Source organism: Leucoraja erinacea, chromosome 32 (assembly GCF_028641065.1).
Source record: "Leucoraja erinacea ecotype New England chromosome 32, Leri_hhj_1, whole genome shotgun sequence".
Taxonomy (NCBI): Eukaryota; Metazoa; Chordata; class Chondrichthyes; order Rajiformes; family Rajidae; genus Leucoraja; species Leucoraja erinaceus.
This window is the reverse complement of record NC_073408.1, coordinates 23726044-23738218: the sequence shown is the minus strand read 5'-3', so window position 1 is coordinate 23738218 and position 12175 is coordinate 23726044. Positions and strand designations below refer to the sequence as shown.

Sequence of the window (12175 nt, the reverse complement as noted above, 5' to 3'; positions counted from 1 at the left end):
GTTTCCAGGCTCCTACATCTTCTACCTGATGGCAGGAGTGAAATGAATGTGTGGGTCTGATGATGCTGGCTGTCCTATTGAGGCAGGGTGTGCTGTAAATCACTTTGATGGTGGGGAGTTCAGTACCGTGATGGACTACATTTAAACAATGTCATCCGAATTATTGGTCATAAGGTCATGTGATAGGAGCAGAATTAGGCCATTCGGCCCATCAAGTCATTCAATCATGGCTGTTCTATGTCTCCCTCCTGACCCCATTCTCCTGCCTTCTCACAATAACCCTTGACACCTGCACTAATCAAGAATGTATCAATCTCTGCCTTAAAAATATCCATTGACTTGGCCTTCATAGCCTTCTGTGGCAAAGAATTCCACAGATTCCCCACCCTCTGACTAAAGAAATTCCTCCTTCCTGAATGAATTTCCTCTCATTCTGAGGCTATGACCTCTGGTCCTAGACGCTCCCACTAGTGCAAACATCCTCTCCACATCCACTCTGTCCAGGCCTTTCACTATTCGGTGTCTAAGACAAATCTGTTGGTGTGTAGGAGCTGATTTGTGGGATCGCAGGGTGAGGAACTAACAAGGGAATGGGCTTCTTTTGGATCCGACAGTATAATGAAAAAGAGTTCATTATTAGTCTGGTTGTGAAAGGGGGATTTAGGGAACAATAATCCAAATATGCTATAATTTTCCAAAAAGATGGAAAGTCATTTAATTCAATGTGAAAACAGTAAAATAGGACTTGATGTTTCAATCCCTGTAATGAGTCGTCACTCTTGCTATTTGCAGTGGGATTGGAGTGGTGAAATGTAGGGTAGGTACGTCAACGGGGTCATCAGGTGGGCACCCTCCTTCTTTGACGTTTCATTGATAAGCCCACAACGTCTCTAGAGGGCTCAACGTTGATGCCTAGCGTCACAGTTACACCCCCCCCCCTCAATTCTATACCTTCCTGTCTTCATCTTGCAGCACAATTGTCATCTCTCCTTTTGATCCAAAGCCAATTGCTGCTTTTTTTCTGCAGAATTTGATAATGGCTTGATTGCTTGTTGGAGGGAGCGACCCCTCACCCCCATTTTCTTCAATGGACTGGTCGTATATGTGGCAACAAATCCCCTGCATCCCACTTCGACAGGGAAAATCTTGGTCTTCCAACCATTCTGGGAAGCTTCAGTTGCCAGTTCAGAGCACTTGTTCTTTTCCCTCTCATAAGCTTCTTCAACACCATCTTCCCATGGAACTGTCAATTCCACAACGTATGCCAACTTGGCTGTTGTGGACCACGGGACGTGTCTGGCCGGAGTGTTGTAGCCACAATGTCTGGGGGAAACACAGGCTTTTTTTCCAAGTCCACTTCCATTATCCAATCTCGAGAAGAATGTTTGCATCCTTTGATGTTATCTGCTGCTCTGGACGTTGGCCTGCTTGTACAAATGTTGTGAAGTGGACATTTCCTGCCGATGTTGGTGGAGAAGCATTTGTGAACTTGCGCCTCTGTTCCAGGATAGATGCCAGCTGTCTGAGAACTTGGTTATGCCGCCAAATGTAACGCCCTTAGCTGAGGCTCATAGTGCATCCTGTTAAAATGTGCCTTAGTGATGCAGGTGCTTGGCAAAGGGAGCAAGTGGGGTCTTCTCCGAACCACTGCTTCAGGCTCTGGGGTGATGGTCGAACATCGTAAGTGACTCTGATGACAAAACTTAGCCGAGATCTCTCCATTTGCCAGATGTCACGCCAGCTGAGTTTCCTCTTTTCCAGGCTCTCCCAGTCAGTCCATTGGCCCTGCTTCGTCATTGAGATGGCCTTGGTGTGTCGCTCCGCCTCCTCCCGTCTTCTCACCTCCTCCACCACGAGCCGTCTCTTCTGCACTGATGTTGCCTTTTAGGAGCTTTTGGGATGAGCCCGAGCCCGAGCCTGGCTCTCCTGTGTTGGAATTGGCCAACCACATCCCGGAAATGAAGAGCAGACTTAGCATTCTGAACGGCTTCAGATGTGGTCCACTTCCTCCCCGTTGCCACACGGGGATTCAGTGAGGGTCGTGACCAACCTTGCTTTAGTGCATTTCAACTCTTCCACAAGTCCTGCAATGGTCAATTCCAATTTGCCACTCCCGTACAGTCCGACAGCACTTAAGCATCGTAGAAGTCCAAGCCACTGTTTCACATGTGTGCTGATCATTCTTTCCAGCGTTTCCACTTTGTTGATGGGAATTTCATACATAGTTAAAAGCCACAGGATATTTGGTAGTATGCCAAGTTGGAAGCACCACAGCTTGAGTTTTCCTGGTAGCAAGGTCTTGTTGATGCGAGCTATGTGCGTGATGGTATCCTTTTTCAGTTGTTGAAACTGGTCGATGTCCTTGAGCTTTGCATCATACCATCGGCCCAAACTCTTCACTGGCATTTCTGAAACAGTTGGAACAGGTATTCCGTCAATATGAAATCTTTGATCCTTGACTTGACCTTTGACAATGGAGATGCTTCTGCCCTTGCTGGGTTCATCCTTGCCCATGTGATGTTTTGATGAAGTTTTTCCAAAAGTCCCTTGGTGCAGAGGACAGTTGTCATTAGTGTTGTTATATCGTCCATATAGGCTCGTATAGGTGGCAATCGCTGACCACACTGTCGCCGTCTTCCTCCCACAACCCATTTTGATGCTCTGATAATGTGCAGGGGGAGTGCTTTTTGAGTTTCCCAAAAGGAAAAAAATTGTCCACCATCACCAGACAAAGGCCCGGGAACCGTTGGAGAGAGTGGAGGAGGGTCAGGGCAGTGAGTATATAAATCGAGCACGGGGCTTGCTTTTACAGAGGCCCGGGAACAATTGGAGCGAGTGGAGGAGGGTCAGGGCTTACCGAAATCCATACTCCATAGGGAGGGTTCTGGTGGAAGCCGCTGATTGGTGGAAGCAGACTAGAGGAAGCAGCTGATTGGGTGCAACCTCAGGTTAGCATTTCTGCTTTCTGGGTAAAGGTGCAGTGCTTTAGTAAAGGTACAGTGAGCTAAAGGTACAGTGCTTTTTGTTTATATAATAAAGGTGCAGTTTAAAGGTCACGAGGGAGCAGCTGTTGTGAGTCAGATACCTGCTGATTTCTCCCAGCAGTTTCTATTGTATTATACGTATCGGATCCAGGGTAAGGCGGGAGAATGACAGTCAGAGCAGTACACTGTTCTGGATGTCAGATGTGGGAGGTCATGGTGTCGGATGGTCCTCCAGACGTCCACATCTGCACCAGGTGCAGCGAGATGGGGCTCCTAAGGGACCGTATTAGGATGCAGCTCTCTGTCTGGTCAGGGAGAGTGAGGAGGTCATAGAGGGGAGTTATAGGGAGGTGGTCACTCCAAAACCATGGGAGAGAGACATGTGGGTCACGCTAAGGAAGGGCAAAGGAGCAGAGGCAGGGACGAGTGAGTACTCCAATGTCGGTACACCTCGCAAATAAGTACTCCTGTTTGAGTACGGATGGGGGTGACAGCCTACCCGGGGGTAGCGACAGCGGACGGGCCTTCAGCGCAGAGACCGGCCCTGTTACTCTTGAAGGTAGGGACAAAAAGAGGGCAATAGTAATTGGGGACTCTATTGTTAGGGGGTCGGATAGGCGATTCTGTGGACGCAGTCGGGAGACCAGGATGGTGGTCTGCCTCCCTGGTGCCAAGGTCTCGGACGTGTCTCAACGTGTCCAAGATATCCTGAAAACAGAGGGAGAGGAGCCTGAGGTCGTGGTACATATAGGTACCAATGACATAGGTAAAAAAAGGGAAGAGGTCCTGAAGGGAGGATTTAGGGAGTTGGGAGGAGAGTTAAGGAAAAGGACCAAAAAGGTAACAATCTCAGGATTACTGCCTGTGCCACGCGACAGTGAGAGTAGGAATGGAGCGAGGTGGAGGATAAATGCGTGGCTGAAAGACTGGTGCAGAGGGCAGGGATTCAAGTTTCTGGATCATTGGGACTTATTTTGGGGAAGGTGGGACCTGTACAGAAAGGATGGGTTGCACTTGAACCCGAGGGGGACCAATATCCTGGCGGTGAAATTTGCAAAGGCTACTGGGGAGACTTTAAACTAGAATGGTTGGGGCGAGGGACTCAAATAGAGAAAGCTAGTAGACAGAATGGGAGGCAGGAAGCAGAAAAGGGAAGCACTCGGGCACAAGAGGAGAAAGAAAAAAAAGGAAATAAACAGAGAATAAGAGGCGGGGGGTTTCTTAAATGTGCATATTTTAATGCTAGGAGCATTGTAAGAAAGGTGGATGAGCTTAGAGTCTGGACAGACACCTGGAAGTATGATGTTGTGGCGATCAGTGAAACATGGTTGCAGGAGGGCTGTGATTGGAAACTAAATATTCCAGGATTTCATTGCTTCAGGTGTGATAGAATTGGAGGGGCAAGAGGTGGAGGTGTTGCATTGCTAGTCAGGGAAGATATTACAGCAGTGCTTTGGCAGGATAGATTGGAGGGCTCATCTAGCGAGGCTTTTTGGGTGGAACTGCAGTGGGAAAGGGGTAGCAACACTTATAGGGGTGTATTATAGACCGCCAAATGGGGATCGAGAATTGGAAGAGCAAATATGTAAGGAGATAGCAGATATTAGTAGTAAGCACAAAGTAGTGATTGTGGGAGATTTCAACTTTCACACATAGACTGGGAAACACATTCGGTAAATGGGCTGGATGGTTTGGAGTTTGTAAAATGTGTGCAGGATAGTTTTTTGCAGCAATACATAGAGGTACCTACTAGAGGAGGGGCAGTGTTGGACCTCCTGTTAGGAAATGAGACGGGACAGGTGGCGGAGGTATGCGTTGGGGAACAGTTCGGGTCCAGTGATCACAATACCATTAGTTTCAATATAATTGTGGAGAGGGTCAGAACTGGACCTAGGGTTGAGATTTTTGATTGGAGAAAGGCTAACTTTGATGAGATGCGAAATGATTTAAAAGGAGTGAACTGGGACATTTTGTTTTATGGGAAGGATGTAGAAGAGAAATGGAGGACATTTAAAGGGGAAATTTTAAGAGTACAGAATTTTTATGTTCCTGTTCGGTTGAAAGGAAACAGTAAAAATTGGAATGAGCCCTGGTTTTCAAGGGAAATTGGACATCTTGTTCGGGAAAAGAGGGAGATCTACAATAATTATAGGCAGCATGAAGTAAATGAGGTGCTTGAGGAGTATAAGGAATGTAAAAAGAATCTTAAGAAAGACATTAGAAAAGCTAAAAGAAGATATGAGGTTGCTTTGGCAAATAAGGTGAAAGTAAATCCAAAGGGTTTCTACAGCTATATTAATAGCAAAAGGATAACGAGGGATAAAATTGGTCCATTGGAGACACAGAGAGGACAGCTATCTGCAGAGCCAAAAGAGATGGGGGAGATATTGAACAATTTATTTTCTTCGGTATTCACCAAGGAGAAGGATATTGAATTATGTGAGGTAAGGGAAACTAGTAGAGTAGCTATGGATACTATGAGTTTCAATGTAAAAGAAGTACTGACACTTTTGAAAAATATAAAAGTGGATAAGTCTCCAGGTCCTGACAGGATATTCCCTAGGACATTGAGGGAAGTTAGTGTAGAAATAGCCGGGGCTATGACAGAAATATTTTAAATGTCATTAGAAACGGGAATAGTCCCCGAGGATTGGCATACTGCGCATGCTGTTCCATTGTTTAAAAAGGGTTCTAAGAGTAAACCTAGCAATTATAGACCTGTTAGTTTGACTTCAGTGGTGGGAAAATTAATGGAAAAGATACTTAGAGATAATATATATAAGCATCTGGATAAACAGGGTCTGATTAGGAACAGTCAGCATGGATTTGTGCCTGGAAGGTCATGTTTGACTAATCTTCTTGAATTTTTTGAAGAGGTTACTAGGGAAATTGACGAGGGTAAAGCAGTGGATGTTGTCTATATGGACTTTAGTAAGGCCTTTGACAAGGTTCCTCATGGAAGGTTGGTTAAGAAGGTTCAACTGTTGGGTATAAATGCAGGAGTAGCAAGATGGATTCAACAGTGGCTGAATGGGAGAAGCCAGAGGGTAATGGTGGATGGTTGTTTGTCGGGTTGGAGGCAGGTGACTAGTGGGGTGCCTCAGGGATCTGTGTTGGGTCCTTTGTTGTTTGTCATGTACATCAATGATCAAGTCAAGTCGTCAAGTTTATTTGTCACATACACATACGAGATGTGCAGTGAAATGAAAGTGGCAATGCTCGCGGTCTTTTGTGCAAAAGACAAACAACAAAACAACCAAACAAATTATAAACACAATCATAACACACATATTCTTTTTACATAATAAATAATGGAAGGAAAAACGTTCAGTAGTGTTAGTCCCTGGTGAGATAGGCGTTTACAGTCCGAATTGCCTCTGGGAAGAAACTCCTTCTCAACCTGTCCGTTCTCACCGCATGGCAACGGAGGCGTTTGCCTGACCGTAGCAGCTGGAACAGTCCGTTGCAGGGGTGGAAGGGGCTCCCATGATTTTATTTGCTCTGGAGTTGCACCTCCTGTTGTATAGTTCCTGCAGGGGGTCGAGTGAAGTTCCCATAGTGCGTTCGGCCGAACGCATTACTCTCTGCAGAGCCTTCTTGTCCTTGGCAGAGCAATTCCCAAACCAGATGGTAATATTTCCGGACAAGATGCTTTCCACCGCCGCTGCGTAGAAGCACTGGAGGATCCTTGGAGACACTCTGAATTTCCTCAATTGCCTGAGGTGGTAAAGGCGCTGCCTTGCCTTACTCACGAGTGCTGAGGCGTGTGATGCCCATGTCATATACTCGGAGATGTGGACTCCCAGATATTTAAAACAGTTCACCCTATCCACAGGATCCCCATTTATCCTCAATGGAGTGTATGTCCTCGGATGATGTGCCCCCCTTCTGGTTGTCCAGATGGGAGAGAGCGGTGTGCAAGACCTGGGAGACCGCATCGTCCGTGGATCTGTTCGGACAGAATGCGAACTGCAACGGGTCCATGTTGCGATGGAGGAAGGCGAAGATGTGTTTCTTCACCAGCCTCTCAAAGCATTTCATGACTACCGAGGTAAGGGCCACCAGACGGTTGTCATTCAGAGAGGCTGGGGAGGCATTTTTTGGTACCGGTACAATGATGGATTTTTTGAAGCAGGCAGCGATCACGGACTTGTCCAGGGAGAGGTTGAATAATGTAGTGAGCACTGGAGCTAGCTGCGTAGCACAGGACTTGAGTACTCGCCCCGAGATGCCATCGGGGCCTGCAGCTTTTCCCGTGTTCACCCGTGTCAGAGCCCTCCTCACGTTGTGCTCGGACAGCGAGAATGTGTGCACATTCCTCCCTTCAGCTTCGGTAGCCAGCCCGCTGGCGGTATTGTCGATAGTCGGCAGACCTGCACTGGTGTTGCCCCTCTCGAAACGAGCGTAAAAGGAGTTCAGGTCATCAGCTAGGGAGGTGCCGGCACTTGCAGATGAGGGAGGGGTGCTCCGGTAGTTGGTTACAATCCGTAACCCCTGCCACAGGCTTCTGGTGTCCTGCTGCTCCATCTGTAACTCCATCTTGTCTCTGTACCTTCTCTTTGCGTCCTTCACCGCCCGTCGCAGTCGGTAGGACTTTGCCTTGTAGACGTCCATGTTTCCTGATGCCAGGCCCGAGTTGTAGGCAGCGGTGCGAGCATTCAGGGCCACACGAACAGACCCGTCTACCCAGGGTTTTTGGTTTGGAAAGGTGCTTACCCTTACCGTGGGGACGATGTTGTCGGTTACTGTAGCGATGAAGTCCGTGACTGCTTCCGCGAACTCACTGACGTCACAGGAACTTGCTTGGAACATATTCCAGTCGACATCACTCAGTGCATCTTGCAGCATGGCCTCTGACTGGTCGGACCACCGCTTTACGTCCCTCGTCTCTACCACTTCCCGAACTATCCTCTGTTTATACTCCTGTTTATACAGGATCTGGATGAAGGTGTGGTAAATTGGATTAGTAAGTATGCAGATGATACCAAGATAGGGGGTGTTGTGGATAATGAAGAGGATTTCCAAAGTCTACAGAGTGATTTAGGCCATTTGGAAGAATGGGCTGAAAGATGGCAGATGGCGTTTAATGCTGATAAATGTGAGGTGCTACACCTTGGCAGGTCAAATCAAAATAGGACGTAGATGGTAAATGGTACGGAATTGAAGAATACAGTTGAACAGAGGGATCTGGGAATAACCGTGCATAGTTCCTTGAAGGTGGAATCTCATATAGATACGGTGGTAAAGAAAGCTTTTGGTATGCTAGCCTTTATAAATCAGAGCATTGAGTATAGAAGTTGGGATGTAATGTTAAAATTGTACAAGGCATTGGTGAGACCAAATCTGGAGTATGGTGTACAATTTTGGTCGCCCAATTATAGGAAGGATAGAGAGAGTACAGAGGAGATTTACTAGAATATTGCCTGGGTTTAAACATCTAAGTTACAGAGAAAGGTTGAATAAGTTAGGTCTTTATTCTCTGGAGCGCAGAAGGTTAAGGGGGGACTTGATAGAGGTCTTTAAAATGATAAGAGGGATAGACAGTTGATGTGGACAAGCTTTTCCCTTTGAGAATAGGGAAGATTCAAACAAGTGGACATGACTTCAGAATTAAGGCACAGAAGTTTAGGGGTAACATGAGGGGGAACTTCTTTACTCAGAGAGTGGTAGCGGTGTGGAATGAGCTTCCAGTGGAAGTGGTGGAGGCAGGTTCGTTGGTATCATTTAAAAATAAATTGGATAGGCATATGGATGAGAAGGGAATGGAGGGTTATAGTATGAGTGAAGGGAGGTGGGACTAAGGGAAAAAAGGTGTTCGGCACGGACTTGAAGGGCTGAGATGTCCTGTCTCCGTGCTGTAATTGTTATATGGTTATCAAACAGTTTCGGCAAATAAACCTTCTTAAAATAGAAAGCAAGATCTATGTTAGGCAAGTTAGATTTTTTATGACCAACATTGCAGCGACAGTCTGAATGGCCTGTCCCAGGCATAAATCTCCTTGTATTCTCAGGAGAGATGAAAGATAAGCAAATGTACATCAGTACAATACTGCAATTCACAGTTTAAATGCTACAAAAGGCAGCTGACATGTAAACAGGACAATTAGCAGGATGTTGATTGAATGCAAAGCACCAGGACACAACTGTTTAGACAATGAACAGCAGAAACATGCCTAAACCAAGCCGCATTCACTGGAGTTCACATAGTGATCATCTTTGGTCTTTAGAAATATAGTGCGAAACAGGCCACTCGGCCCACTGAGTCCGTGTCGCCCGGCGATCACCCCGCACATTAATACTTTCCTACACATTTGGAATAATTTACAAATTTGTTCCCAAAGCCAATTAACCTACAAACCAGTACATCTTTGGGATGTGGGAGAAAACCGGATAACCCGGAGAAAACACGCACAGTCACAGGGAAAATGTACAATCACCGTACAGACAGCACCCGTAGTCAGGATCGAACCCGGGTCCCTGACGCTGTAAGGCAACAGTTCTACCGTAGTGCCACTGTGCTGCCCTTTCAGCATTCTCTCTGTCGGTACGGGTGCTGACTGTACGGGGCTTGCACGTTCTCCCCATGACCGCGTGGATTTTCTCCAGGTGCTCCGGTTTCCATCAACGCTCCAAAGATGGACAGGTTTGTAGGTTAATTTGGCTTTGGTAAAAATTGTAAATTGTCCCTAGTGTGTACGATAGTGCTAGTGTAGGGGGATCATGGATTCGATGGGCCGAAGGGCCCGCTTCCATGCTGTTTCTCTAAACTAAAACTAAACTAACCAATTGATTCCAGGAATGCACGGCATTAAGAAAGAGAAATAGAGAGAACGAACAACAACAAGTGACGGAAATCTGGAATGAAAATGTTGCGCAGTATCAGTGTGATTTTCCATCTTTGCTCGTCGAGGCAAGGTGGTGCCTGGCTATTTTCTTTGGCTGGACTTCGCTTTGCTTTGGCTCATTGCGCTTCCTACATTTATATGTAATTTTCAATTTCCAACAAGTTATTTTACCGAACTAAAGCCCTAGTGCGAGGTCTGGCAGGTGATTTGTGGACAAAGTCACCTTCCTGTCAATTTATACTAACATTTGTTAGCCTCGAGGGTTGGCTAATTGTGTGGGCGATGCCAACTCAACTCTTGCCCAACAGAAACTCTTGCCAAAATCATTAGTTTTGATTAGATTAGTTTCGAGATACAGCATGGAACCAGGCCCTGAGGCCACTGTGTCTGCAACGATCAATGATCACCCATACACTAGTTCAATCCTACACACCAGGGAATATTTACAGAAGCCAATTAACCTACAAACCTGCGCATCAGTGCAATGTGGGGGGAAACCGGAGCATAGGGAGAAAACCCCACGTGACCACAGGGAGAATGTGCAAACTCTATATTGACGGCAGTCATAGTCAGGATCAAACCTGGGTCTCTGGCGCTTGGAGGCAGCAACTCTACAGCTGCGCCACCGTGCCACACCCCCCTCCCCCCCAAGTGTGTGCAATGTGATGCCTAAAATATTATCATGAGCTCTCAGTCCAGTCCCAATGTCCCAGCTCAATGTGGCAGCTCAGTTGGAAGTTGGCAGCGTGGGTTTCTCCGAGAACTTCGGTTTCCTCCTACATTCCAATGACGTACAGGTTTGTAGGTTAATTGGCTTGATATATGTGTAAAACTTGGCCCTAATGTGTGTGTAGGAAAGCGTTAATGTGCGGGGATCGCTGGTTGAAGCGGACTCGGTGGGCCAAAGGGCCTGTTTCTGCATTGTATCGCTAAACTAAACTAGTATTAACGGGAAGTGTGGCAGGTTGAGAAATAGGAATGTTTAGAATTTATGTTTAAGAAGGAACTGCAGATGCTAGAAAATCAAAGGTAGACAAAAATGCTGGAGCGGGGGTGAGGCAGCATCTATGGAGGGAAGGAAATAGGCAACGTTTCGGGTCGGAACCCTTGTTTAGACTTTAGTCCACAGAGTCCGCACCGACCAGTAATCAGCCCATACACTAGCACGATCCTACACACACTAGGGACAATTTACAATTTTTTTACAGGCCAATTAACCTATAAACCTGCACGTCTTTGGAGTGCGGGGGAAACCGGAGTGCCCGGAGAAAACCCACGCGGTCACAGGGAGAATCAATGAAAACATTTATGCTCGCTTGAAAGCTATCATTGTATCTTTATAACATTTTCTTCTCATCCTTCCAGAGCAGATTATCAGACAGATACTGATCAAAACAAAGTCCCACATGCCAGCTGAGATTGACAGGTAAATACTATCCCTTTTGTGGTTTACTGGTTGAGGGGTTTGCAGGGTGAATGAGAGCGGCAAGGATATTTTTGTAGATACAGCGCGGAAACAAGCCCTTCGGCCCGCCGAGTCCGCACCAACAGCGATTCCCGCACACAAACACTATCCTACACACACTAGGGACAATTTACATTCATACCATGCCAATTAAACTACAAAACCATGCGTCCTTGGAGTGTGGGCGGAAATTGAACATCTCGGAGAAAACCTACACAGGTCACGGGGAGAATGTGCATACTCTGTATAGACAAACACCCATAGTCAGGATCGAACCTGGATCACAGGCACTGTAAGACAGTAGCTCTACCGCTACAGCCTTCTGTGGCAATGAATTCCACAGATTGACCACACTCTGACTAAAGAAATTCCTCCTCATCTCTTTTCTAAAGGTACAGTACATCCTTTAATTGTGAGGCTATGACCTCTGGCCCTAGACTCTCCCACTAGTGGAAACATCAGAATGGAGACAGGAGGGAATAGGGTTCAGGTTTGAGGGGAAAAGTTTAAAAGAGATGTGCAGGACATTTTGTTCACAGAAGGTGGTGGTTCCCACAATGCACTGCAGATGGGGATGGTGGCAGAGGCAGATACAATAGTGGGATTTAAGAAGTTTTTAGATAGGTACATGGATGTGCAGGCAGAGGAGCTTACTTTATCTTGGCATCATGTTTGGCACAGAAATAGTGTGTCGCAGGGCCTGTTCTGTGCTGCACTTTTCTGTGTTCTGTGTTCTATGTTCTGTGTGCTATGTGTTATGTTTAACAATGACAAATATAGAATTACCATTGACAGAGGCACTTAGAGAAGATTGGGAACAAGAACCACTGATAAAAATCCCGAAAGAATCATGGGAAAAACATTTGATATATATACATAAA

General features: G+C 46.4%; 1 protein-coding gene across 8 annotated transcripts in view; it reads left to right on the top strand.

Annotated features, from left to right (window-relative positions):
• LOC129712453 (CMP-N-acetylneuraminate-beta-galactosamide-alpha-2,3-sialyltransferase 4-like) overlaps positions 1-12175 on the top strand; it is a 165003-nt gene that overhangs the window by 64364 nt on the left and 88464 nt on the right. For all 8 annotated transcript variants that reach the window (XM_055660903.1, XM_055660897.1, XM_055660898.1 and 5 more), the window contains one exon: positions 11195-11255. In XM_055660903.1, the coding sequence (XP_055516878.1) occupies positions 11195-11255 (61 nt within the window). The remainder of the gene's footprint in view (positions 1-11194; positions 11256-12175) is intronic.